The following is a 27,925-nucleotide window of genomic DNA, read 5'->3' as shown; positions in this document are numbered from 1 at the left end:
TCTCTTTTCTGTGCTCCCCAAAATGGATGGAATATACTCAAGAAAAAGGCCAATAAATCAGGCTAGACATGATCTAGCTTATTAGTCATGTGACCTTAAGCAAGTTACTTTATTTACTTGCCTGAGCCTCAGTTATTTCATCTATAAAATGGGGATAAAATTACTATTACTACCTACTGAGGTAGGTAGTACTGTGAAGTGAAGGGTGTTTAACCTATAAAATGCTATATACATGTGATTATTAATCATAATAATAATAAGTTAAAAGAGAGATCAGTTTTGTGAATCCGGAGTAATTGGCAATCCTAGAACTAAATTCTTTTCAGTCAAGTCCTTAGTACCCTAGTACATATTGATTAGCATAATTTGGTAAAGTAGAAGCTGGGAGGAGGGGGGTTACTATTGGAAAAGTACTTAGGCCTAGGGGCATATCTTATTTTTACTCTTAATAGACCCTTAAAAGTATGGGTAGAAAAACAATTTATACTATAACATCAATATTATAAAAATGAACAATTTGATGGACATTTATGGATTAATGAAGAATGAAATTAGCAAAACGAGGGGAACAATTTGTACAATGACAGTAACACTGTAAAAACAAACCACTTTGAAAGCTGTTAGAACTACAATCACTACAATGACCATCTATGATTCCAGAGAATTGATGATGAAATATGATACCTATTACAGGGTCATTTAGGATACGGATTGAGCTATAAATATTTTAGGGTACGGCCTTTGGGGGAATTTATTTTGCTTGACCATGCATATTTATTGCAAGAAATTAATTTGTTCCCTCCGCTGCCCCACCCCAGTGGGGTGGAAGGTGGGAAAGAGAGGAAATAGACATCTGTTAATTAAAAAAAAAAGATAAGGAGAGGGCTACAGATGTGAAAAAAGAACTTTCAGATGAGTTCACTATGTTATTAGTTTTATTTAACTTTTACATTGTTGTAAAAGATCTCACACAAAGTGTAAACAATCTGCAAATGTATGTAATGTAAAAAGAAAACACATCAATAAAACTAAAGTGACCAGAAAAAGGGTATGATCAGCATGGTGTAGTGAAAAGAGCATTGAACTTGAAGTTCTAAGACTGGATTCAGAAGGTGGCTCTGAGACGCCTTAACTGCTGTGTATTCATGAGAGAGTCATAAATGCTCTCCTTCCTCATCTGTAAAGTTAAGGTTAATAATACTTGTACTGGAAAAATGCTCACACTGAAAATTTAACCATCAGCCCACATAAGCCCAAATGGACTGGGTGCATCCAGCACATTACTGGGAGGATGAGTTAAAATCCCACCTCAGATATTTACCAGCTGTGTGACCCTGGAAAAATCACTTAAACTTTGTCTGCCTGGCACATAAAAGTCACTCCCCCCCCCCAAAAAAAGATAATATTAATAATACTCTTATTGTCTCTCTTAAGAGGAAAGGGGGGAAAGGAACACACATTTATTGAGCATCCATATGTGACAGGCACTGAGCACTTTTCAAATATTATCTCATTTGATTCTCACATGAACACTGGGAGGGGGATAGAGGAAACTGAGAAGACAGAAGTTAAATGACTTGTCCAAAGTACACAGCACACAGCTAGTAATGTCCAAGGCCACATTTGAACTCATCTTCCTCTTCTTTTAGTTTTCAACATTCACTTTCATAAGATTGTGAGTTCAAAATTTTTTTCTACTTCCTCTCCCTCCTCCCCAAGATGACCAACAAACTCATATAGGCTATATATGTACAATCATATTAAACGTATTTTCACATTAGTCATCAGGTCTTCTTGACTCTAGGCCCAATACTTTACCCACTGTGCCATCTAGCTGAGCAGTACTCAGTAGAGAGGAAGGGAGTGCTTTTTTTTTTGTTTGTTTGTTTTTTTGTTTGGTTTTTTTTGGTTGGGCAATGGGGGTTAAGTGACTTGCCCAGGGTCACACAGCTAGTAAGTGTTATGTGTCTGAGGCCTGATTTGAACTCAGGTCCTCCTGAATCCAGGGCCGGTGCTCTTTCCACTGCGCCACCTAGCTGCTCCAAGGGAGTGCTTTGTAAAGGGTAAAATGCTACATAAATATTAGATGTTATTTATTATTAATGATAACATTATTAATATTATTACTATATTAGGAGAACTCTTAACTTTGCAGCAGTTATTCGTCTGAGTCCATGGCTGAGAAATCTCTTTGATTTCAGGTTTACAGAACAAGTCAAATATCAGTAAAATAGTGACAAGAGGGATATCAGAGAAGACACAGTCATTTTAGAACCAAATTTACCTCATGTTCCTTTTCTGTTCAGGTTGAAGCCTTCAGCCCAGTGTGGTCCTTTCCAAGGCCTGCCTTCCATCATCCATGCAATCTATGGATGGATTGAGATACTTAGCAACAGACCTAGCTACTTATGGGTAGTGTGGATTTATCGGAATCTCATCGGGAGTGTGCATTTCTTCTTCATCCTCACTCTCATTGTCGTGTAAGTAGAACAAGAAAGTAAAATAAGGGAGAAAAATTAAGACTTTGGGAATAGGATTGTGGGTGGGAGAGAGGGTAGAAGAAATAGCTTACTGAAGAAACATAAGAAAAAAAAATTGATACATAAGGCCCTGGTAAGCTTAAGTTTAGTGGAAAGAGCAAAGGACCTGGCATTAGGAGAAGGGACTTCTCATTCAAACTATGCCTCTAACAAACTCCATGACCTTAAGCAAATTATTTAACATTTCTGTACCTCAGAAATGGAAATATTGCCTATTTCTTATTGTTGTTCAGTCACGTCTGACTCTTCGTGACTCCATGGACCATGGCATGTCAATGCTATCCATGGGAGTGGTTTGTCATTTCCTTCTCCAGTGGATTAAGGCAGACTGAGGTTAAGTGACTTGCTAAAGGTCACACAGCTAGTAAGTGTCTGAGGCCAGATTTGGACACAGGTTTTCCTAACTCTAGGACTAGTACTCTATTCACTGAGCCACCTAGCTGCCTCTGTACCTTAGGCAAATGGAAATAATACTGCCTGCCCTATCCAACTAGTTAAAGGATGGACAGAATGAGATCCTACATCTTTTGGAAAGTGCTTTGAAAAGTTGAACATGCTATACAAATCCCAGTTATTGTTTTTTTTTCATTATTAATAAAATATTATTATGACTTGGTCATCATATCGATCAACTCAAATCAGATAATATATGTAAAGCACTTTGCAAACTTTAAACGTGCTATATAAATATCAGGTATTATTATTTGTACTGATGTATGAGAGAAACCAATTTATATACAGTCACTTTAAGAGCCCATTGCTTTTTAAAAAGTGTTTTATTCTACACTTTGTTTAGCTATTCCCCAGTTGATGGATGCTCATAGGACCACAGAATCACTAATCAATAAGCATTTGTTAGTCACCTATAATGGACAAGACACTGGTGAACAAATGCAATGAATGAAACAATTCATACTCCCCAGGAGGGAACATAGTCCAAATCATAGATATAGTGCTAGAATTGACCTGAGAGGTCATCTAGTCCACCCTCCTTATTTTGTAAGTGAGGAAACTGAGGATCGAGGTGACCCTGGTAGTAAATACCAGAGCTAGGAACACAAATGATCCAATTCCAAATGCATTAGTATTTCTACTACACCAGTCTGTTTCTCACTTTGTGGTTTGGTGGGTTGTTGTTTTGTTTTTGTTTTTATTACTACAACAAAAAAGCATTGCTATGAATATTTTGGTATATATGGTTTTTTCAACTTTTTTTTGAGGCAATTAGAGTTTAGTGACTTGCCCTGGGTCACATAGCTAGTAAGTATCTGAGGCTGGATTTGAACTCAAGTTTTCCTGACTCTAGGGCAGGTACTCTATCCACTGTGCCACCTAGCTGCCCCTAATAGTTTGGTTTATTTAAGACATTTCTCTCTGTCTCTGATTTCCTTGGAATGTGTATCCAGTAGTAAGATAGCTGGGTTAAAAGGTCTGAGCATTCATTATTTTTTAGTTACATTAACTAATCAACTATTCAACAAGCACTTAATAAGTGCTTGCTATGTCCCAGACACTGGGTTAAGTGCTGGGGTTACAAAGAAGAAGTAAAAAACAGTCTCTACCCTCAGCTCCCATTCTAATGAAGGAGACAACATGTATATCAATAGGTAATATAAAATACATAGGAAGTAACTTTAGAGGTGAAAGTTCTACCAGTATTGGGGACTTCTCAGTGGTAGCTCCTGGGTGGTGTTTGAGCTGAATTTTGAAGGAAACCAGGATTCTAAGAAAAGGAGGTGAAGATGGAGAGCAATCTAAGCATGGGAGATTGCCAGTGCAAAGGCACGTTGGTGGGAGATGGAGTGTCCATTGATAGGCTGGTACTCAAATTGTGGTGATGTTGATGACAGTATTACACTTTTTCACACTTTTCTAAGCACTTTGACTTCATTCTCTTATTTGATCCTCATAGTAACTCTGCAAAGTTGATAAAGCAGATGGATCTCTGTTTTACAGATATGAATACTGAGGTCCAAAGATTAATTAACTTAAACTCCTAATGATGTCATGGTCACCACCATTTATATAGCCCTTTAAAGTTTACAAAGTGCTTTAGAAATATTATCTCATTTGATCCTCAGAACAACCCTGTAAGTTCAGTATTATTATTATCCCCATTTTACAGTTGAGGAACCTGAGACAAACAGTGTTAAAGTGATTTGCCCAAGGTCACACAGCTAGTAAGTGTCTGAGGTCAGATTTGAAATCAAGTTTTTCTAATTATGAGTTCAGTACTCTATTTACTGTGCCATCCAGCTCTGTGGTCAGATAACATCTGAACAATAGTTAAGTTTAATAGGCTTAGCTTCTGCATTCTGGATTTTTAGAGGACATTGATAAATTGATAGAAGTTTGATAAAGGATGATGAGGCATCTGAAAACCATACCACATGAGCAGCAATTGAAGGAACTCTGAGAATTCGCCTGAAGGGAAAGAGACCTAGGGATAACATGGTAACTCTTCAAATATTTAAAGGTCTATCATGTAAAAAGAGAAATAGATTGATTTCTTTTTTGCTGCTCCAGGATAGAATGAGGACCAAACAGTGGAGGTCCCTGGGAGGTGTATCCTATCTCAAAATAAAGAATTTTCTAAAAATTAGAACTATCCAACAATAGAATGAAGTAAATAGTGAGTTTTCTATCACTGGAAATGTTGAAGTAGAGGCCTTTGGGGAAAATTGTAGAGGAGATGTATGCATTGGGAGATTAGCTTTAATGGCCAAAACCCTTCCAAATCCAAGATTCTATGATTTTTTTTTAATTGTTTAATGTCACACTGTGAATAAATGTCAAAGGTAATAAAACCCAAGTCTTGTCCTTCACTGCTATGAGTTTATTAAACCTTCTAACAAACAATTTGGGTTATAATAGAAGACGCTTTTCACTGCTTTCTAACAACATTAGGAATAGGGACTAGGGAACTCTCAGACGAAAAAACTTCCCCAACCACACACATCAAAAACTTCTCTGCAACTTACAGTCTTAGAGAGCTGTCTAGGAAGGATGACTTGCTCAGGGTCACACAGCCAGTATGTGTTAGAGGCAGGACTTCCTGACTTCAAACCCAGTTTTCTCTCTATGTTGCCTCTCATTCCAGCAGTATTACTATCTAAAATTTTTAACATTCAATTTTATTTTATTTTTAGCTCCAAATTCTCTCCTTCCCCCTTACCTTCAAGAAGGCAAGAAAAACATAACCATTACAAATATGTACAGTCAAAGAAAACAAATTCCCAATTAGCCCCATCTAAATACATATATATGATATATGTGTGTTTTATATATATAGATATATATATATATATATACACACATGCATACACACACACACACACACACACACACACACACACACACACACTTTAGTCTCCATTCCATTATCTGTCTACCTGGAGATGGGTTGCATTTTTCACCATGAATCCTCTAGAATCCATGTTGGTCATTGTGTTAATGAGTGCCTAAGTCTTTCAAACCAACAGTATTACTATTAAGAACTCTAATGGAAGTGCCAGTGATTTGAGTCTATGCTGTTTCTTGTTCCCAGAGTCAGTCGTACTTTGACCTCTTATGAGTTCACCTTTTAGGGCAAGTGAGCATAACAGCTTTCCCCATAATCACTACGCAAGGATTTTTGATCAAGTCCTGTCTACGTGTCTTACGATTCCTTCTCTTTCTTTGGTTGTTTCCTTGGGCATATAACAAAATATATTAGATATTGCAGTAGATTTGGGATCATGAAGAGTTGGGTTTAAATCCTACTTCAGAAACTTACCTACCCGAATAATTCTGGGCAGGTTGGTTAGCTTCTCTGAGCTTCAGTTTCCTCATCTGTAAAGTGGAGATAATAATACTACCTGCTTCATGGGTAGTAGTGAGCTTCCTATCACTGCACGTTTTGACTACAGTGCTGTCAAGGAATGTTGTAGAGGAGATTTGTGCAGTAGGTTAGCTTTAATAGCTGAAATACTTCCTCATACGGCTATTGTGAGGATCAAATGAAATAAAATATGTAGAGTATTTTGTACATTTCAAGTGGTTTCATAAGGGTCAAATATTATTAATATTATTGATTTTTTTTCTCTGCACCTTTCCACTGGTACGGGGAGTCCCCTAAAAGTTCAAGAAGACAAACAGAAAGTCTTCTGAGGTCAAGGCAGAATTCATAGGATCATAGATTTAAAGTTGAAAAGAACTAGATGCCACAAAGTCCAATTCCCTCATTTTACAAATGAGGCAGCTGAGACCCAGAAAAGTTCAGTGACTCCACAAAAGTTACTTAAGTAGAAAGTGACAGAATTTGAACCCATGTCCTTTAATACCAAATTTAGCCCTCTTTTTTTCTGCTATATCATAGTACAAGGATAAACAAAGTCAAAGTCAGGCAGAAATCCTGAAGGAGTTCTTAGCAGCAGTACGAAATAAGTGGAGAAAGAATAGGTAAAATAGGGTAAGGTAATTCAGGAAAAACTGAGAAGGGAACAGGGGAAGGGAATAAGCATTTTTATATAGTACCTATTATGTTCTAGGCACTGTTCTAAGTGCTTGTTCAAATATTATTTCATTGGATTCTCACAACAACCCTGTAAGGTAGGCGCTATTATTGTCCCCAATTTACAGATGAGGAAACTGAGGCAAACATGTTAAGTGACTTACCCAGGGTCACACAAAATGTATCTGAGGTTGGGTTTGAGCTCAGTTCTTCTGGACTCCGTTGTTCTATCCACTATACCATCAACCACCTCTAAAATTAGGCAGCACTGCATTAGGCTTTGATGAAATTATAGTATTTCATTCACTCAGTGGCTTTGCACAAGATTGTATTTTTTACAGTGGTGACCATGTGTCACTGTGGCTATAGATTTTGGCAGTTTTGGGGAAGTTTGGGGAAGTTTTTTCGTCTGAGAGTTCTCTAGTCTCTATCCCTAATGTTGTTAGAAAGCAGTGAAAAGCATGTTCTATTATAACCAAAATTGTTTGGTAGGAGGTTTAGGAAACTCATAGCAGCGAAGGACAAGACTTGGGTTTTATTACCTTTGACATTTATTCACAGTGTGACACTAAACAATTAAAACCTGTGTGATACTGTATATGAAGAGGCAGCCCCTCAGCTGTTCAGAATGCAAAGACTGAGGGGCAGCTAGGTGGTGCAGTGGATAGAGCACCGTTCCTAAAGTCAGGAGTACCTGAGTTCAAATCTGACCTCAGACACTTGACGCTCGACTAACTGTGTGACCCTGCGCAAGTCACTTAACCCCAATTGCCTCACCAAAAAGCAAAAAAGATGTACAGAATGCAAAGACTGAGTGCTCACTCAGATTTCTTATAGTGTAGCTAGATAGGCTGTTTAGATGGCATTTGTCAAATCAATGATTCTGAATCACAGGCCTAAACATTTTCTGCTAGGATTGTAGCCCCATTTAAACAAAGTTGTTGTATGAAAATCTGAATTTAAGCAAAATATAGAGTGTGGTTATTTACTGCATAGAAAGGTGAAGCTGAATAGTATCTTAGATACCATCTAATACAGCTGCTTCATTTTACAGATAAGGCAACTGAGGTCCAGAGAAGTAAATTTACTTGAATAAGGTCACTGGCAGAGCTAGGATTAGAATCCTGCTCTTCTAACTCCTGGTGCAGTCTATTTATGATACTACCCTGACATTAGATTCTTCAAGCTATTGAACTACTCCATGTATTTGAAGTATGATACATTTACACATGCAACATATAGTCCAGGAGCTGAGCTCTGGACACATATACGCCAGCTCCTGGAGGAAGCCCCTCCCCCCAACCCAGAATTCTTTGACTTGCTTTGCTCCCAGCCAAAGTTCCCTGTAGGTAATATCCAAATATAGTTCAGATCTAGGTCTCCACAGATGTGGATAAAAGAATCTCTAGATCCCATACAAGCTCTCAATGTAACCATCAGCTACAGATACAGAACAGCTTTCATTCCACCCCACAGAAAAAGCAAAAACAACATAAAGGACTCAGTTATTCAGTCACGTCCAACTCTTCGTGACCCCATTTAGGATTTTTTTTAGCAAAGATACTGGAGTGGTTTGTCATTTCCTTCTCCAGCTCGTTTTACAGATGAGGAAACTGAGACAAGCAGGATTAAGTGACTTGTCTAGATCATATAGTTAATAAATGTCTGAGCTGAGATTTGAACTCAGGTCTTCCTGACTCCAGGCTAAGTGCTCTATCGACTGTGTCACCTAGCTGCCCTACAAAGGACTCAGAGGAGCACATAAATAGTACATGTGACTCTCCTTCCCTTTTCAGTGTGTCCCACGTACTGGGAAGGGAAACAAATCTGAGATTCCTAAGAAAGAAACCTCTCAACATTCCATGAGTCCTTTCATTACTTAGACCCATGTAGCATCCAGCCTTACAGTACTACCCTAAGGACTTGGATTCCTTCTTGGAAGAGAAGTGCATTTTAGGTTGCTAGATGAGCATCTTTCTAACATTCCAGTAAATGTCAGTCTTACCCCAGAGGCCCATACAAACATCCAGCCTTATACCACCTCACAGTAAGAGCAGAGAGCAATGTCGGAATCTTTTGCTCCTTCACATTGTGACTTTAGTCCTTTGTTATTCTTAATGCTCCAGGGGGCCTCATACTGATTATTTTTTCTCCTGAAAAGGCTAGTGATACCCAAAGAACTCTCTGGAAGATGGGATTTTGGAGCTCTCAAACTTGCAGGTGTTTGACAAGGCAGTACTGTGGCTAACACTGAAGTTTGGATTATGGAATCATGCTGCCCAAGAAATCTCTTTATTGTGGAGGCTAGGATTCAGGAACTCCCAGTGCTTGTACCACATGGTACCCCTCTCCATAGCTGTTATCTCTTACTCTGGGAAGTTAAGTCACAATCTCTTCAAGTGTGAGGCCAGGAATTAGAAGTCCAAGGATTTGCCTTCTCAGACGAACTTATACACACCTTTCTTGTATCTCTGCCCTAAAGGAACCATTATCAACTTCTGGCAGAGGAAACTTCCCTATCTCCACCCCAGTGCTCCTGGCTTTTCTTAGTTTTGCTATTCTCTGATTGATCCTCTGAAATAAGTTCAGCCAAAAAGAATTCTGACTTAATAGACTGGTTCAATCAAATCATCTCTATTACCCAGGCGATATTTTTAATCTCCTCCAGTAGGCTGCCAGTGGTACTCTACTAGAGAAAGATGTAAGCCCAGGCAGCTTAGTGGCCTAGTAGATGTGGCACTGGTCCTGGAGTCAGGAAGACCTAAGTTCACATTTTGGCTTCAGATACATTCTAGCTGTGTGACTCCATGTAAGTTCCTTATCTTAATTTGCTTCAGTTTCCTCATCTGTAAAATAGGGATAATAGCACCTAGCTCCCAGAGTTGTGAGAATCAAATGAGATAAATTTTGTAAAGTGCTTTGCAAACCTAAAAGTGCTATATAAATGTTAGCCATCATCACCATCATCATCATCATCATTATTATCATCAACTAAGTTCCAAATAAAGGAGCTGTAAACTTCTCTAGTAAATCAAATAACTTTCCTTTATCTACCTCCTATACACACAACTATTGCTGAACATACTGAGGTGTAAAACAAAGCATAACTGTTTTCCTAAACCATCAGAAAGCAGAAAACTCAGTTGCTTTTAAGCCAACCAAAAATCAAAAAGATTTGTGACCCAAAGGGAGTGCTTCAGAATGTACTGTCACTGGCCTCAAGGAAGAAAGGAAACAAAGAAACAACTATTTATTAAGCACTTACTATGTGCCAGGCACTGTTCCAATACTGAACATACAAATACAAACAGAAAGAAAGACAACCCCTGCCTCAAAGAGACAAGACACAAAAGAGAGCTTTAAAAAGTGGGGTAAAGGTACTTAGTACAGGGGCATGGTTTTGAAGTTCAGAAGTCAAGATCAGAGCCAGGAGGGGAATGAAGACTAACCAGGCTAGTCCCCTCAACAAAATGGAGACCCCAAGAGAAACTCACCAGTGGGAGAAGGGGGCTGATCTGACAGAAGGATATTCCAGGGTGAGAAGGTCACAGTAATGGTTGAATGTTCTAGGGCAAAGAGGCCCAGGTGCTGAGGGAACTTCTAGCATAGGCCAACAGCTGATGCATGAGTTTGAATTCCGGAAGTCAGAAGCAGATGGAGCAACTGAGTGTCACAGTGGATAGAGCACCCAGCCTGGAATCAGGAAGATCTGAGTTCACATCTGGCCTCAGACACTAGCTAGCTATGTGATTCTGGGCAAGTCACTTAAGCTTGTTTGCCTCAGTTTCCTCATCTGTAAAATGGGAATAATAATAACCCCTACCTCCCAGGATTGTTGTGAGGATCAAAGAAGGTAACACATATAAAGTGCTTCGCAAACCTTAAAGTATTGTGTAAATGCTAACTAGTATTACAGGAATACCTGTAGAAGTCCTATTTTCCCCTGTTCATATCTACAATATAGTAGCAACCCTAGCATGAGAGAGATGTTGTCCTTGGGGGTATTAGCTGCATAGCTGCCTTGCCTTCAGAACTCAATTGTACTTCCTTGCTTGCTTTGTTAGCACAATACCATAGATCTCTGCCAGAATTATTTGCATTTTTCTTTTTTTTTTTTTTTTAAGGATAATCACATATCTTTACTGGCAGATAATTGAAGGAAGGAAGATCATGATCAAACTCCTACATGAACAGATCATCAATGCAAGTTTCTTACTATTGTTGTTCTCTTTTTCTCTTTTAAACTTGAGAATAATCATGGAAGTATTCTATGGGTCCCATTTCCTCACTGGGTCCTGCTAAAGCAGGGGCTCTTAATCTAGAGTCTATGAATTTGGTGTGTGTGTGTGTGTGTGTGTGTGTGTGTGTGTGTGTGTGTGTATGTGTGTGTGTGCGTGTGCATATGTGTATATATGTATATATGTAGATGTGTGTATATATACATATATGCGTGTATATATATAATACACATGTATATATGTATGTATATGTGCATATAACTATATTTCAGTATAATTAGTTTCCTTTATAATCTTATTTTATGCATTTAGAAAATTATTCTGAAAAGGGGCCCGTAGGATTCACCAGACTTCCAAAGGGGTCCATGAAATAAAAAAGGTTAAGAACTCCTCTGCTAAAAACCTGAAGAGCTTATGGATATTCCCAGTGGGGATAAAGAAAAAATTAGATTCCCTAATTATATAAATGTCATAGGGGTTATCCTTGGACTAAAATTCTGCTTAATAATGAGGGTGTGGATGGGTCACTGATACACTGGGGTTTGGTAGTAGGATAGATTTATTTCCTCCATCATGTATCCCAGAATCATCATATAGCTGTCATCACTGTGAATAAGTTTCTGTATACAGTGAGACAGTTTGACAAAAAATTTTCTAAGAAACTTGGATCTAGGGGCAGCTAGGCACAGTGGATAGAACACCAGCCCTGGAGTTGGAAGGAACTGAGTTCAAATTCAGCTTCAGATACATAACACTCACTAGCTGTGTGACCCTGGGCAAGTCACTTAACCCCAATTGCCTCACTAAAAAAAAAAAGAAAGAAAGAAAAAGAAACATGGATCTAAATGACCTGAGTGACAGAACTCAGCAGAATTTGGGTTTACTCTCAGTCAGACATATAGCACAGGCTGGCCCTACACATACCTGAGTAGGTGTAGCTACTTAGAATCATAGAATCTCAACATTTGAAGGGTCCTCCAAGGTTACCCATTACAATCCATACATGAATTATGAATTTCATCTGCAGTGTCTCAGACCAGTGACTGAGCTACAACAGAAGACTTCCTGCAATCTACAGTAAGCAATCTAATTGCTTATGGAGCAATCTACAAAGAATGTGACCAAACACACCTTGTCTACAGAATTTCTGGCCTAAAAATAAGAGTCCCTAATCACCTGGGTAGGGCATTGTGCCCAGGTCTCAGTTAAAATACTAGTATATTAATACTTGGAAGAAGTTTTCCTAGACCTGATCTCTTGGTGCAATTTACTTCATTAACTTCACTGGTTGAGGCCTTATACTCTTGAGGAAATGAAATACAGAATGCCTACATTGCCTTTAATGGACAGGGAAATGCAAGGCTGGGACAAGCTCTCTGGGGAGTGGTTAGAGAAGAGGAATTGCATGGAAATGAGTCAGGAAGGGTAGATCTAGCATTTACTAGGGACATAGAGTGACTACCAGAATGGGGAGGGAAATGTGAAGAGAGATACCAAGAAAAGAAAAAAGAAAAGGAAGAGTACAGAAGACAACTTCATATTTGTCATAATTTTGCCCAAGAGGTCTAGGAAATACAACTCTCCTTCTGGCACCAAGACCAAAAGCACCTCCAATTTTCTAGATTTAGAGGGATGCATCACTATGCATGGCCCATTAGAGAAGGAAGAGAAAATGAGGTGTTGGTGTTTTAGTCAAAATCTGTAACAATTTCATTTCACACCAAGAAAAAACATGATAGCTGTTCTTCATCCAATTCTTCTAACCCTTTCTCCAAACTGAATGTTCTAATGAAGTATGAAAATCAAACTACTTCCTCTTTCCAAGAGTCTTCCCTCACTTTTGCCACCTGTTCCCCATACCTTCATACTACTCTCGTTTTGTACAGGAGGGAAAAGACAAGATGTTTCTTGTGGAGAAGCTTTTAAAGCTCCAGGAGTCGCAGAAGAAAACAAATACTTTCCCATTGGCTCAAGAAAGGAGAGAGCAGGAGGTGAGTCTCAAGTCCTAATGCTGAGTCCGGGCTTTTCCTACACTTCGCTTTGAATCTCAATGAGGTGTAGTAATGGAAAGAGTCCTGGCCAAAAAATCAGAAGGCATGGATTCTAGTTCCAACTGGGTCATAAAATGCCTGGGTAGTCTGAGGCACAAACCACTTATACCTTCTAAACCCTATCTCCCCGATCTGTTTTTTAAAAAATTTTTCCTGCCCTGATTCCATCAAGGGATATTTTGAGTACTGATAAATGAAATAATATAGGTGTGACATTTTAAAAGTTTGAGAGACATAATTTCTGGGTAATTTAATCATTTTATTAATAAGGCTAGCATATTTATTAATAAAAGAGATCAGCGGAACTCTCGAATGCCAGACCCCTCAAAGTGGGTTCACAGTTTATATATCCTTGGAAGAGTGGGTAATGAGAGAATGAATATTATAATGAGAGGCTGGCTATATTACATAGGGATAAAAATTATCCAACCTATAATGAGTGACTGAGGCAGAGCTCTGAGCCAAGGGCACTTTATTAAAGGGTTCATAGTTCCCTCTAAGGAAGTAGACCTCTGATCATCCTCATGATCTGAGATGCCCCCTCCTTCCAGGGCTTTATTTTTAAGGGTTAGATATCTAAACATTCAAGACCAGCTATGCCAAATACAGAATAATTTCATTGGTTGACATACTATGCATAGGCTAAAATAAGCAAAACAATACTATTAACAGGGTTACAGGTTGGGCAGCAGGGTTACAAATTGGGAGAAGCAAAGAATATCTCCACTGACTACGGGGTTATAAGATGGTCAAAAGATGGACACCTGTTCATATTGGACAAGAGAGAATGGTCAGAAGGTACAAAAGTAAATTTAGAAGACATGTAGTTGAGTCACCTCTGCCACACTGGACTTGGTCACCATGACAAGGAAAAACAAGGGTAGAGAGCATGTGGCTAGCTTCCTATGATTACATAAATGAGTTTACCATCTGCAGCTCACATCTCTGGAGCCAAATATACAGATCTTATAATCACTACCCTTATATCAAATTGATTAATATTAATTGGAATAGAGTAGGGGTTCTCAATGAATCAACTTTCTCAATTATAATGAGCATCTTGAGGTAGAGTGACTTGAATCACCTAAGTCTTGGTCAAAGAGACTTATCAACTTCCATATCACCTGTCTGACAAAAGGGACAATCCACATTTTCCCAGACCTGTCTTAAGTAAACACAATGAGCAGGAATCTATCTATTAACCTAAACTTAGAATTTCTTTTTCTACCTGATTAGATCTTAGCCTGGGTAAGTCTTTACCCAAGATTTCCCATAGTGGTTGATTTCTGAATGAGGAAGTAGAAAGAGGGAAAAAACTTGGTCCTGATTCAATAATTAGTTATTAAATACAAGAGAGAAATAACCATTTTTCTCATAGGTACCCTCCAAAAGGCTATATAAATGTAAGGGATGAGTTTTACTTATGATGACTAAATAGAGCTAATTTCTGGAAACTTCAAGAGTAAAAATTTTTCTGAGAATATTGCATTGAGTGCTCATCCAAAGTGAAGCAACAATGGTGAATGAGGGAAGTGTCTGCTCTGTGTCAAGAACTCTCCTGGGCTCTAGGAATACAAAGACAAAAGTAAAAGTCTCAGGTTTCAAGGAGCTCCCATTCTAACAGAGAAGGAACATGCATATAAATGGGCCTGTACAACAGTGATATAAGGAAACCTTGAAAGGGAGGGCTGTAGTTGCTGAGAGGATCGGGAAAAGCCATCTGAGGAAGGTAGGAAGTATTAAAACCATAGTTTCAGGAAGTATAGATGAGAAAGGAATGCATTCCAGGCACAGAGGACATCTATTGGGATAACCTCATCATCCTGCAAGATCTCATCAATCTTGGTCCTCCACCGTATCACTACCCTTTGCCTCTCTGATTGGAGGATAGGGCCTTGAACTACAAACCTCCATTTAAGGAGACAGCTCAGCTCAGACATCTCCTCATTTCTCACCTGGCTGCACTACTTTCGGTTTTCTCTGACTGACTTCTCCACTATGACCCCATGTTGGGTACTCTCTCCTCCTCTCCCACCACCCTTTTCAGCTTCCTTTATGTGTTGTTTTCCCCTGTTAGATTGTAAGCTCCTTGAGGACAGGGACACTCCCCCCCCCCATATTTGAATCTCCAGTGCTTAAAACAGTGCCTGGCATTTAATAAATACTTGTTGACTAGTGTAAAGGCATAGAGACTAAAAATGTAGAATTGTGTTTGAGGAACAGCAAGAAGATCAGGTGGTTGGAATGCAGAATATAGGAAGAGGAGGTAATGTATAAATAAGGCTGGAAAAGGTAGTTTGGGGCTAGGTTGTTTAAAAGTCAAACATAGGAGTTTGTATTTGATCTTAGAGGTTAGATGGAGTAATTGAAGTTTATTGGGGGGAGGGGAGAGGAGGAGAGCACATTTCTCTTGTAGTCACTGGGTGACTATGTTTGGGGTGGCCATGTTTGGCATAATGTTGGGGAATAAGTGCTGACTCTGGAATCAGAGGACCTGGGTTCAAGGATCTTTAGGAAAATCACTTTGGCAGCTGTGTGTAGAATGGATTGGCATGGGGAGTAGCTTGACTCAAACCATTTAGAAGACTATTGTAAGAATCTTTGGGCAAAATGATGAGGGATTGTTTTTGTTTTGTCTTTGTATCAATAGCATCTAACATGATGTGTTGCATATAGTAGGCATGACTCAATGTCAAATTGAATTGAATTGAATAATGGAATGTATGAAAAGGCAGTGGTAGTATCTTCTAATTCTGTTGAAGATCCCTTGCTACCTTCTTATGGAGCTGTTTCTGTAAGAACCCATTAGTGTCATTTTGAAATAGATGTAAAAATAAAAAATGCCCCCCCAAAATGATGTCATCTATCCTTAATATTTAAAGGCTGATGAAGCTATGTTGCACACAGTACTCTTGGGTACTCACACTTAAAAAAAAAAGTGTGGATAGGTTCACACTTTAAAAAAAAAAACAGCACCAAAACTTAGGGAAAAAAAGGTTAAGACTTGCCCAGGGTACATTTAAAAGACAAAACATAATAGTTTGTATTTGACCTTAGAGGTGAGATGGAACCACTGGAATTTATTGAGTGGGGTGGGAGAGGGAGTGACATAGTCAGACCTGTTCAGTAAATTCACTTGGGCAGATGGTTGTGGAGGATGGATTGGAATGGGGAGTGATTTGATCCAAGAAAACAAATTAGAAAACTATTGCAAGAATCTTTATGTGAGCCTTCAGTGGGCCTTCAAATATGGAAAACATTGAAAACTATTATCTCTCTTGCTTCTAAGAAATTGGCATTAAGAAAAATTTCAGAAATTATGTCCCCATCACTATCCTTTTGTGAATCTACAGATTTGTCATGCACATATCAAGAAGGACATAGTGGATAGAGCAGCAGCCCTTAAGTCAGGAGGACCTGAGTTCAAATCCAGCCTTAGACCAAACACTTGACACTTACTAGCTGTGTGACCCTCGGCAAGTCACTTACTCCCAATTGCCTAAAAAAAAAAAAAAAGAAAGAGAAAAGAAGGACATGGAGGACTACCAGTTGGGACCAATCAGCTTTTGTGAAGAAGGGAGATCATAAGATCACAGAGCTAAGGCTAAAAGATATCTCAGAAGCCATTTGGTACAACCCCTTCATTTTACAGATGAAGAAACTAAAGCCTAAAGAAATTAAGTGAATTGCCCAACGTCATGCAGATATTAAGCAAGAGAGGAGGAATTTGAACCCAGGTCCTCTGATTCCAGATTCAGAGGTTGTTCCACAACACTAGACTAAAAATGGCTGCCCAATCACAGTGATTACAAAAGAAATGCAAAGACTACCCAGACCTTCCAGGCTGTGTTTGTGCATTATAAAAAGGCCTTGTAAAGCAGCAACCCTCAAAACTACTTGGTACTGGCTAAGAAATAGAATGGTAGATCTGTGGAATAGGTTAAGTATGCAAGACACAACAGTCAATGACTATACTAATCTACTGTTTGATAAGTCCAAAGTAAGGAGAGAACTATGTAAAAGCTCTGTATAAATGGGATATACTGATGAAAGCAGCACCAGATGCATCGATGAAAGAATTATCATGGAACTTCAAAAAAATCAATATCCATAAAGGGCTTTTGCAAGAAGATGAGATATCCTGAAATTGATCTGTGGCTACTTTGGAGCCATTGTCCTAGCCCCTGGATTACAAAAGTGAAACCAATGTTGTTGGCAACAGCTCATTTGCTTTTTGTAGATGACTGTGTTTTGTTCAACAATTTTGTCACACGTCATAAAAAAAGTCCAAACATAAAGCTGAAAATTCCAGAGGATTTAAGTCAAGAAGCACTTATTAAGTACTTGCTGTGTACCAGACACTTTACTAAGCACTGAGAATACAAATATAAGCTAAAAGACAACCCCTGAACTCAAGGAGCTTACATTCTAATGGAGGAAGACAATACATAAAAGGAAGCTGAAAAGGGGGTGTAGGTGGAGGGAAGGTAGTTAGGGGGAGGTGGTAGACAAAGTCCAGAAAGTCAGGAGTGGAGTCTGGAGAGACATGAGGATGTGACTGGTCTGAGTATTTTGCTTAAAAGGAAGGTTCAAGGAGGAACCAGACAATCAGAGGAAAAAGCTATGAGGAGGAGTTTAAGTCCAGTATGAGATGTCCAGAAGTGGAGTGAACTTCCAAGGTGCGGAAACTTCTTTAGCATGCTAGAGAAAGTCCCAAGTTTTAAAAAAAGACTTTCTATAAGACAAAGGGGATTTTGCAACAAAAACTGACTGCAAGGCATGGTGTGTGTGGATGATTGAGTAGATAACACAGCAAATCAACCTTATTCTCAAACTTTGACACAACAATTGACTTGAATGGAGAGTATGTCAAAAGACAAAAAATGAATTGGGTTAATGTCTACATAAGACTAATAAGATGCCCATGAAGAGCAAGGCAGAAATGTTCAAGATCCCAGCACTAGCTGCAGCAATTTACACATTGGAATGTTGGTCCACAATAAGGAATGAAGGGCAGAATATTGCTGTGGTTTTTACACAAGGCAAGAAGGGTGTGCAGAAACTCTCAGAGAATCACATGACGAATTAAAAATTCTTGATAATGTCTGTCAAGTAGCTGAGGATCAGGAGATAGTTTGTGCTATGATGACAAACTCAGGAATGTAAGAATGGTAAACAAACAATAGACTACCCAACTTACAAACTAAATTCCAAAGGACTCCAACAGACAGAAAGGAAGCCAAAAACTTTGTAAAATAAATTAAGCTTTTGATTCTTTGGACAAAAACGGGGGGAAATGGGAACAAAAAAAATGGGAAGACCGTAAGCTCATTCATTCAAGAGTGTGGTTAGGTCTGTACTCTGATCATGTTGAGAAACCATGTATCTGAAAATAAAACAATGAAACTTTGTGTTAGTGATATATAATCCAATATATTAACAAACCTTACCTGTTTTCAAGGTTTAACAGTGTATCAAGATCACTGAGCCCTGTAACTGAGGTGCCCCTGATATACACACCTTGGAATTGGGTGCTTTTTGTTACAAAATAAATAGAAGAAATGGTCTTAAAAATTCAACTGCTTAATATAGTAGAGGCAGCCATGCAATAGTGGATAGAAACCTGGCCTGCTAATCTAAGGGGTCCAGTCCAAGTCCCCGGTTAGGGTCAACTACTGACTTCATGTCCTTGGGCAAGTCACTTAACCTTTCATTGCCCCCAGGCAAATTTCTAAGACTAGAAATTGTAGAGAAAGTGCCAGGCTGCACCGGTAGATGATGTTTCTCACCCTGTGCTCCCTATACCAATGAAATCATGGGTCCAGTCAAAAAAAAAATGTAGGAGAGGATACCAACACATATCAGAGATGTGAAAAACATAAATATCTGTTCATTCATTTAGTAATAACCCACATTTGTATGGTGTTTTAAAGTTTGCAAAGAGTTTTGTATAAGTGATCTTTAATCCTCACCACAACTCAGAGAGGCAGCCTGGCATAGTGTATGGACCTGAGTTCTAATCTCACCTCAAACACTTAACAGTTGTATGACTTCTCTGAGCCTCAGTTTCCTTATTTGTAAAATTGTGATAATAATAGTACCTATTTCGCAGAACAGTTGGGAGGATGAAATGGGATAACATGTGTAAAGGACCCTTAAAACCTCAAAGAGCTATATAAATATTAACTGGCATTAAGTGACTTCCTCAGCATCACACAGCTATTAAGTGTCAGAAGCAAAATTTTAGCCTGGATGCTCTTGACTCAGCTTAGCATTCTATCCACCACCCCATGCTGGCATTGTATGTGTCATAACAGGAGCACTGAGGTGAGAGTTAGATTTGAGCTCCAGTCCCAGCTCTGTCAGCTGTGAGACCTAGGACAAGAGCCTTCCCACAGAGCTGTGTAATCAAGTATCAAAGATTACAGAAGACTAATGAAAGTATTTTGTAAACTAAAAAAGACCATACAAAGGGATTTTGTACAGGATTCATATTATTCCTACTGCCCAAATGGGACTGATTTCTGAAAGTTCCCCAAGGGTAGGGATTTTCTAAACATGTTGCATTGAATGCTTATTCCGTATTGAATGACTATAGTGATATGAAAGAAGAACCAGTTTTATCCTCAGCTTGAGGGTTTCTGAGGAGGCCCCAATATGCATTTTCCCCACCATGTCTGTTCCTGAATGTCCACAATGAGCTAAACTAAGAAGAGTCCCAAATATCAGGATTTTGGTCATTAATTATGTCTCACTTCTTTTAAGTGTTTCAATTTTATTTTCTCCTTTTCCCTCTTTCCCATTCCCTGAAAAGAAATTTTTTATTTTCCTTTTCCTACTTTATCTTTCTTTTCACTTCTCCTCCTGTCTCCCTCTCTTCCTTTTAGCTCTATTACCCTTTCTCCTCTTTCTCTCTTTTATCATTTTGGCTTCCATCTTTTTTCCCTTAGTTCCCCTTTTCTTTCTCTTTTTTCCCATCTGTTCATCTTGCCCCCTCTCCATAACCACATCTCCTGCCTTTCCCTTAAAACCATCAATGACATTCTGGATTAAGGAGGTAGCTAAAAACAATACTGAGTACTTTGTAAGCCTGCCACCATAATGTAGTCTGTAAAAGAATGGAATGATCCTAAAGCCTGACTGAAATCTCTCAGCAACCCTGAGTCACTTAAAAGTACAAGGCCCTTCAAGCAATTTCACCTATCAGAATATTAAAATTGTAAAAATTTAGAGTCCATGACCAGATTCTGACTCCGTTTAGAATCAGTGTTGGGGATTAGGAGAAGGGGCAGGACATTTCCCAGTCTTTCTAGTTAGATTCCTCCCCCTCTCTGGGCCAATATATAAAAAGCGTGGGTGAAAATTGACTCTAAGATATTTTAAGCATTTTGTAGTTATTTTGAGTGGGACTTTCCTTTCTATTATTTCCTCTTGGATTTTGTTATTTGCTATGTAGAAATGCTATTGATTTTTATGAGTTTGTTTTATATGGTGCTACTCTTCTGAATCAACTGTCTCACTTTTTTTTGCAGATTCTCTAGAATTTTCTAAGTAAACCATCATTTCATCCTCAGATAAATCTAATTTTGCCTTCTTTTTGCCTGTTTATGCCTTCACATATCTTTTATTATCACAAGACAATAACTCCATACCTCCTTTCCTTCTTTGCAAAGGCAGGGGACTATGGCTAAACAATATTGCCTATGGTGTCGGACTGGGTTGCTGTGTTTAATTTAGCTTTTTTGTTCACTTTTTTGTTTCTCTTTCTCTTTCTTCTTTGTTTTGAGGATGGCTCCCTAGGTAAAAAAGGGGAAGGGGTATGATGATACAAAAACAAAAATATCAATGAAATTACTTCTTAAAAGTCAAGGACTTAAAATCATGTTCAACATTATTCCCACAAAATAAATCAGAATGAGTATTAAAAGTAATTTTAATGGCAGGTGACTTGGGTTTTGATGTGACTTTTCGGCTCTCTTTAGATGGAGTCTAGGAACAACCTGGATACGCCGATAGATCTGTCAAGAAGAAGCAGAACCTCTCTCAGGGTAAGATATTTGCCCCCAGTCACAGAGCAAGGTTCCAGGTTGTGTTACTTGGGTTCTAATATGAATATTCTTCTATCTGTAAGGGGAACCTAGGAAAGGCCTGGATAGGTCATCAGCAGATCTGACAAGCAGAAACAGAATTTCTCTTAGGGTAAGAGGCCGAATGGACAAAGTTAAGGCATTGTACCTACCTCTCACCTCTTAAAAGAGGGTCCAGAGGCAGCCTAGCAGTGCATTGAATAGAGTGACCACTCTGGAGTCAAAGACCTGAATTCAAATTTAACCTTAGATATTAAGTAGCTGTGTGGTCCTAGGCAAATCACTTAACCTCTGTTTGCCTCAGTTTCCTCATTTGTAAAGTGGGGATATTAATAGCACCTAACCTTGAAGGGATTGTTTGTGAAGAACAAATGAGATAATAAATGTAAAGTGTTTAGCACAGTGCCTACCACATAGTAAGTGCTATATAAATGTTAGCTATTTTTTATAATTATTGTTATTATTATAAGAGATCATTATATCTAAATAGAGCTCATAGGTTTCTGCATGGCTTGGGAGGAGCCCACAAACTCACAGAGAATGCTGTTTCCCAACATTATACTGTGAAAAATTAAATATACTTATCCAAGAGGGTTAATTCTTTTTTTAATTATATTTTTATTCTGAACTTAACAAACACCAAATAAAATGGATATATCAGAACAGAATGAGATGATTACACTTGAAACTAGAGGACTAGGAGCAATGAGTGGAAGTTATAGAGAGGAAAATTTGCTTGTACTGTAAAGAGAAACTCACTAGTAATCAAAGCTATACAAAGTGCAATGGATTGCTTTGGGATTTAGGAAGTCAGGAAGAGAGGAAAGGAAGAAAGGAAGGAAAAAAGGGAGGGAGGGAAGAAAGCAAGGAAGGTAGAGAGAGAGGGAGGAAGGAAGCAAGGAAAGAAGGGAAGGAGGGATGAAGAAAGGAAGAAAAGAAGGAAGATAGAGAGAGGAGGGAAAGAAAGGAAGGAAAGAAGTGTTTATTAAGGGCCTACTATGTGTTAGGCACTGTGAGGTAGGTCTATTATGATCCCCACTTTACAGTTGAAGAAATGAAGGTAGACAGAAGTTAAATGATTTATACAGGGTCACAATAGCTAGTGTCTGAATCTGGATTTGAACCCAGGTCTTCCTGGCTTCAGGCTCAGTGCTCTATCCATTGAGGTTACCTAGCTGCAAATAAGTTCCCCCTCACTTGATGTGTTAAAACCAAAGGCTGGATGACTACTTATGGATGTGGTCAAGGGGACTCCTTGGCTAGATAGCCTTTGAGGTCCCTTTCCACTCAAAAGTTTTGAATGTTAAAATCTCTTGCCCTAAGTTACAAAGCAAGTAAGTGCTGGGGCTGTTGCATTAGGTGACACGCTAGTTTCTCCAGTTTGAATGCGACTTTATTCCTCCTTACAGAGAGATCCAGCGATAGACCTAGATTGGCTGGCAGATATAACAGACAGAAGCCAGATTTCTGTTAGGGTAAGATGCTTTCCTAAAGTCACAGAGCAAGTCAGCAGTGCAGCTGCTTCTTGGGTGGGTGACTGAAGGGTTACTTCAGTACTAACACGAAGTTTCTCATTTCTGTAGAACTCTAGAATGACTGGACAGTTAGTATTACCAAGAAATAACAGTTCTCTTAGGGTAACATACTTAATTAAAGCCATAGCACAGTTAAAGGACATGGCCAGCTTGAAAGCCCAGCCATATTCACTCCTGATTCATTCTGATCCATCATTCAGTGTGTGAACTTTGGGGAGTTTGGTACAGGTACTAGATACAGTCAACTTGGTATGATGTCTTATGACAAAAGTAGATTGGGTGATGTGAACCCCAATTTATTTATTACAGTCTGTTCTAAGAAAGAGACAAACAAGATTAGGGTGCATGTGTACATGGTTTAATTCTCTCGAGCTAGCTTGACATGCATTGCATTGGAGTTACAGTCCAAAACTGGGCTCCCCTAAGGAGGCCATGTCAGAACTGGCTTAATTTGGGATTTTGGGGTACATAGTTATATGCCCTTAGAAAGAGTAGGTGTTCCCAAGGGATGCCAATCAACCATGATTGGTCAACATACTGGGATTAAAATTAATAAAAATATTAAAATGAAGGTCTTTGAGTACATGACCCAGGTCACTCAATCTTGGTCAACAGGGTTGTTATCACCCACCATCTGGGCAAAAGAAATACCGCCCCCAGTCTTGGGAATCTGTCTCCACCTGAACCTACGTAGGATAAAATCAATTCAGTCCTGGGTTTGGAGTCTGACCAAGATAAGAATATTTAGTGCAATGTTATTATCAGAAATGTCCTTCTGAAGAACTTTGGACAAAAGGCTGCAGTAGGGGGGAGGGTGTGGAGGGAACTCTGAGTTTCCAAGACACAGATTACCTAGAGAAATCATTTTTCACATTCCTCCATCTGATTCTAATGAGAGGTGTGGCCTTCTCAATGAATCACTGATTGATATCGTCAATACTTCATCAAGGGGTTTTGGGGACTTATAACAATATGGGAGAAGGGAGGGAGAAATTGATTGACACATTGACAAATCAAGGGAGCAGTCCCCTTAGTAAGTGAATAGCATAGGGAAAAAAGTGAACAATAAATTGTCCATTTAAGGGCTGAGAAGTCTCTTCTGGGAGGGATATCATCTGATGAAGTTTTCTGGTCTGAGTACTGTTCAAGCAGTGCCCAGCAGACTGTCTTCTTGTAGAGATCCTCTTTCTTGTGTTCACTCTCCTACAAGATTGATCTTAACACAATTTTAAATTACCTTGCCATAATCAGGTCAAATAATAGAAGTTAACTCAACCCTTATGTCTCTATTATTATAAAATAAGAATTGGAACCTTGGCCAATTGTTATGTTTAAGAAACTCAAATAAAAAACATGAAAATTAGAACCCAGTTTTTATATTTCACATTCATTTAAAATTAGAACCCAGTTTTTAGTTTTATTCTTCACATTCATTGACCCATCAGGAGGATGAGATTCCACTAAGGAATTAATAATAGAACACTTTTATAAAAAGATGGACTCCAATACATACATAATACATGGACTGATAAATTTTAAAACAGTACATAACAATAAAACAATTCCAACTGCTGGTCATGTTCAAATAAATAACCCCTAATTAAAGTGGATGCTTTGTTTAAGGCATTTACAAGATAGACCACAAGCCATTCTTTTTTTTTTTTAACATTACTTAATTGTAACAAACTGAGACAGGTAAGATATTAACTAAGTAACAGAATAATACCCTGGTTTTACAAGCCCTTGGCCTAATTATCTCCATACCGTTATGAGGAATTAAAGGACCCTAACTTACACAGGAATATACTAGTAACAGATGTCAAGGCTAAATACTTAATTCTAAAGTTCTAGGCCAAATAGCTCAATCTTATACTTGCATCTTACTATAATAACCTCAGGTGTTCCAGCATCAATCTATTATTTAACATTTAATAATGTGCTTATAAAACTTTTGATTATAGGAAAAAAGCAATAATTAATCATTAAATACAAGAGAAAAATATTCATTTTTCACATGACTCTGTTTAGAAGGTCAGGGAAGAGGGAAATCCACTTCCACAGAGTCAAAGGTTGGGTATGTTGAGGGGAATTCCCATGAGTCTTAGAAATATCCAAGACTTATGGAGCAGGAAGCAACAGGTTAAGCTAGCAGGTCCATTCAAGCACACATTGACCACCAGAAACAGGTTGGACAGGGGAAGATGATGTGTCCTTCTTAGGTGGCAAGTGGCACTAGAGTTTTGTCCATGACTGAGGAGAATTATATGGAGGATAGAATGGGGTCCAGGCCATCTCCTTTCTCCCCCAAACCCTTAGTCCAGGCAGTTAGGCATGACTGAGGGAAGAATAGAGAAGGTACCTAAGGGGCACAGGGCCTCGACTCTGATATGCCAATTTGGATACCCTCAGGTAGCAAAGAAAGATCCTAATTGCAAAGGGACTGGGGCTCTTTTGACCCCATACAGGGTACTCCAGAGTAGGTGGGTCAAGGGCCATTATAGTCCTCCACTTGCTAAGAATATATTGGCCTTCATGTTATAATAGGAATGCAAAAGTTACTAAAAGCATGTTTCCTTCAAGGAATCCTGTAATTTCTTTAAAAGACAAAAGGGATTAGGACTTTAGACCAATTCACCCCAAATTAATGAAATGTTACTGCATCATTCTTGTGCTGGTTATTCCTGCCTTTACGATACAATATATTCATCTGCTTTATCTCTTCTCAGGGATTTCTAGGTATAAAACTTGTATTTACTGGAGAGGGGTACAAAAGACAGAGATGATAGTTCCAATGAATTACAGTTTAAGTAGAAAAGACCAACTCAATAAGTCAGTTAACATCTGTTTAGCAGCAACTATATGCTAAGCCATAGGAATGTGAAGAAAGACAAAGATTGTCCCTGCTCTGGAGGAGCTCAATCTAATAAGGGAGAATATACACAAATAACTATCACATACAAACACGTGATATTATACAATACTATACATATATTTTATGCATTTCTCAAGTGACTAATCCAAGGCCTCATAGAGTCGCTCATTTCTTTTCCCTTGAGAATCTATAGATGAAATGCTAAGTCAGATATCATAGGGGAGAATATTCTAGGCAAGACTTGATTCAGGCCAATCTAGTTGTTCTGGTTTGGAATTGAAACATAATGATACATTCATAAACTATATGGCCATCATCCTGAGAAGCAACTCCTATAGAAAAGGGGCCAGCCATCCCTTCCAGCTTCCAATTAACTGCTACTCACGGGACAAGTGAGCCAACAGGGCCCCTTGCAGTAGACTAACAAGGCAGCATATGCCAGGCAAGTCAAACTACCACTACTACCTTGACTACCATCTCCCTTCAGAAGCCAAGAGCTTTGAGATTAGCAGTGTCTCACTGCCCATTAGACTTGTTTTCAGCCCAGTCCCCATAGCCATCTTTGAGGGTAGAAATCATTGTGGAGAAAGGGCTCAATTTCCCTATCACCACCAGCAACAGCTGCTGACCAGCTGCCACCAATAGGCATAAAAGAGCAAGAGCCCTAAGGATAATCTCATCTCCCAGATCAACCTCACAGATCCTATCCTTATCCTGGGAAGCAATTCCTTTGGAAAAGGGGACAGCCATCCCCACCAACTATCAACCAACTGCAACTCACAGGGTAGGCAAGTCCAATTAACTTTAAGCATCAAGATATCAAGAGGGAAAGACAGGAGGCAATATGTGCCAGACAGGTCAAATCATCACCACCATCACCATCACTATCATCATCACCATCACCATCTCCCATCTGATCCTAATGAAGTCAGTTTAGGACTTTGAACTCAAGAGCTTTTGAAATAGTAATGCTTCGAGCCCAGTGCTGGGGCATCACGTTAATTGTAACATCAAATTCCTTCCCACACTACTATCATCTGTCTTCCTAAGGAGCTAGAAAATCATCATTCTGCCAACTATGACAAATATTGTAGACTAGATTCATACTAATGAATGCAAATGAAAGGTCTGGGTATATCAAGATTTAATCATTGAAACAGATAATTTTTTAAAAATTTTAAATCCTCTTTTACTAAAAACAAACACTCAGCAATGATAATACACTGACAAGTATGGCTCTTCATATCCTTGCACATGGGGACAAAACCAGGTTGATAACAACAGACTGCACAGGAAGGAAAATTTCAAAAAACTCATATAGGATTTATGAAAAAGTGGACCTCAGTATATTTAACACCATTTTGGATGTCATAACTAAGGGTTACAAATGTCCTTTAAATCATTAATACAGCCTAGTCAGCCACTTCTAGGTTTTAAACTGGCCTGGACATAATATTAAAGTAACATCCAAAGACCACCTAGCCTGAGGCCTACTTTCTGGACCTTGTCTTTAGTTTGATTGCTGTCAATTAGGCTTTCTCAATGTGGGAGTGTGATTTCAGGCTCATTTAGCCCCACTTAGGCTGTCAGGTTATCTGAAAAATGGTAATAATAATATTTATGCTGTCTACCTCACAAAGTTATTATATAAATATGAGCTGTTACTTTTAATAGTACAAGACTACTGAGTTCTCTTATCAGTGTAATAGGAACTATCAAATTATGGTCCCTGAGATGTTTGGAAGATTTTTACGATAATGTCCTCTCCTTACTGAATCTTTTTTTTTGGGGGGGGGGGGGTTGGGCAGTGAAAATAACACTTAAGAAGTAGTGAATATAAATAATGCACCAGGAGGAAGGGGCTAAGCTCTCCTCTTCTCCACAAAACTGATAATATTGTGACTTCCTTATTTTTTATTCTCTCTTCAGAATCAAAATTCTGTGTTTATGGAAGAACATTACTTTAACCATGGTGAGTAATTGAATTACCAGACTGTCATAAATAAGGGATTAGCTAGATACTTCCAAGGACAAGTATGAGTTGTGTGTGACTCTAGGGCATAGGAGAAAGTCACATGATCTTTCTAGACTTCAGTTTCTTCAGTAAAAT

General features: G+C 38.7%; 1 protein-coding gene across 1 annotated transcript in view; it reads left to right on the top strand.

The window, feature by feature from the left end:
• The window catches only part of LOC114052338 (transmembrane channel-like protein 5), an 82,294-nt gene that overhangs the window by 51,116 nt on the left and 3,253 nt on the right, over positions 1–27,925 (top strand). The window contains exons 17-21 of the mRNA XM_027874890.1: positions 2,307–2,480; positions 11,157–11,235; positions 13,157–13,261; positions 21,304–21,369; positions 27,745–27,787. Of these exons, the coding sequence (XP_027730691.1) occupies positions 2,307–2,480; positions 11,157–11,235; positions 13,157–13,261; positions 21,304–21,369; positions 27,745–27,787 (467 nt within the window). The remainder of the gene's footprint in view (positions 1–2,306; positions 2,481–11,156; positions 11,236–13,156; positions 13,262–21,303; positions 21,370–27,744; positions 27,788–27,925) is intronic.

The sequence above is a fragment of the Vombatus ursinus genome, unplaced genomic scaffold, assembly GCF_900497805.2.
Source record: "Vombatus ursinus unplaced genomic scaffold, bare-nosed wombat genome assembly UNPS02014807.1, whole genome shotgun sequence".
Taxonomy (NCBI): Eukaryota; Metazoa; Chordata; class Mammalia; order Diprotodontia; family Vombatidae; genus Vombatus; species Vombatus ursinus.
This window is presented reverse-complemented; position numbering and strand designations above follow the sequence as displayed.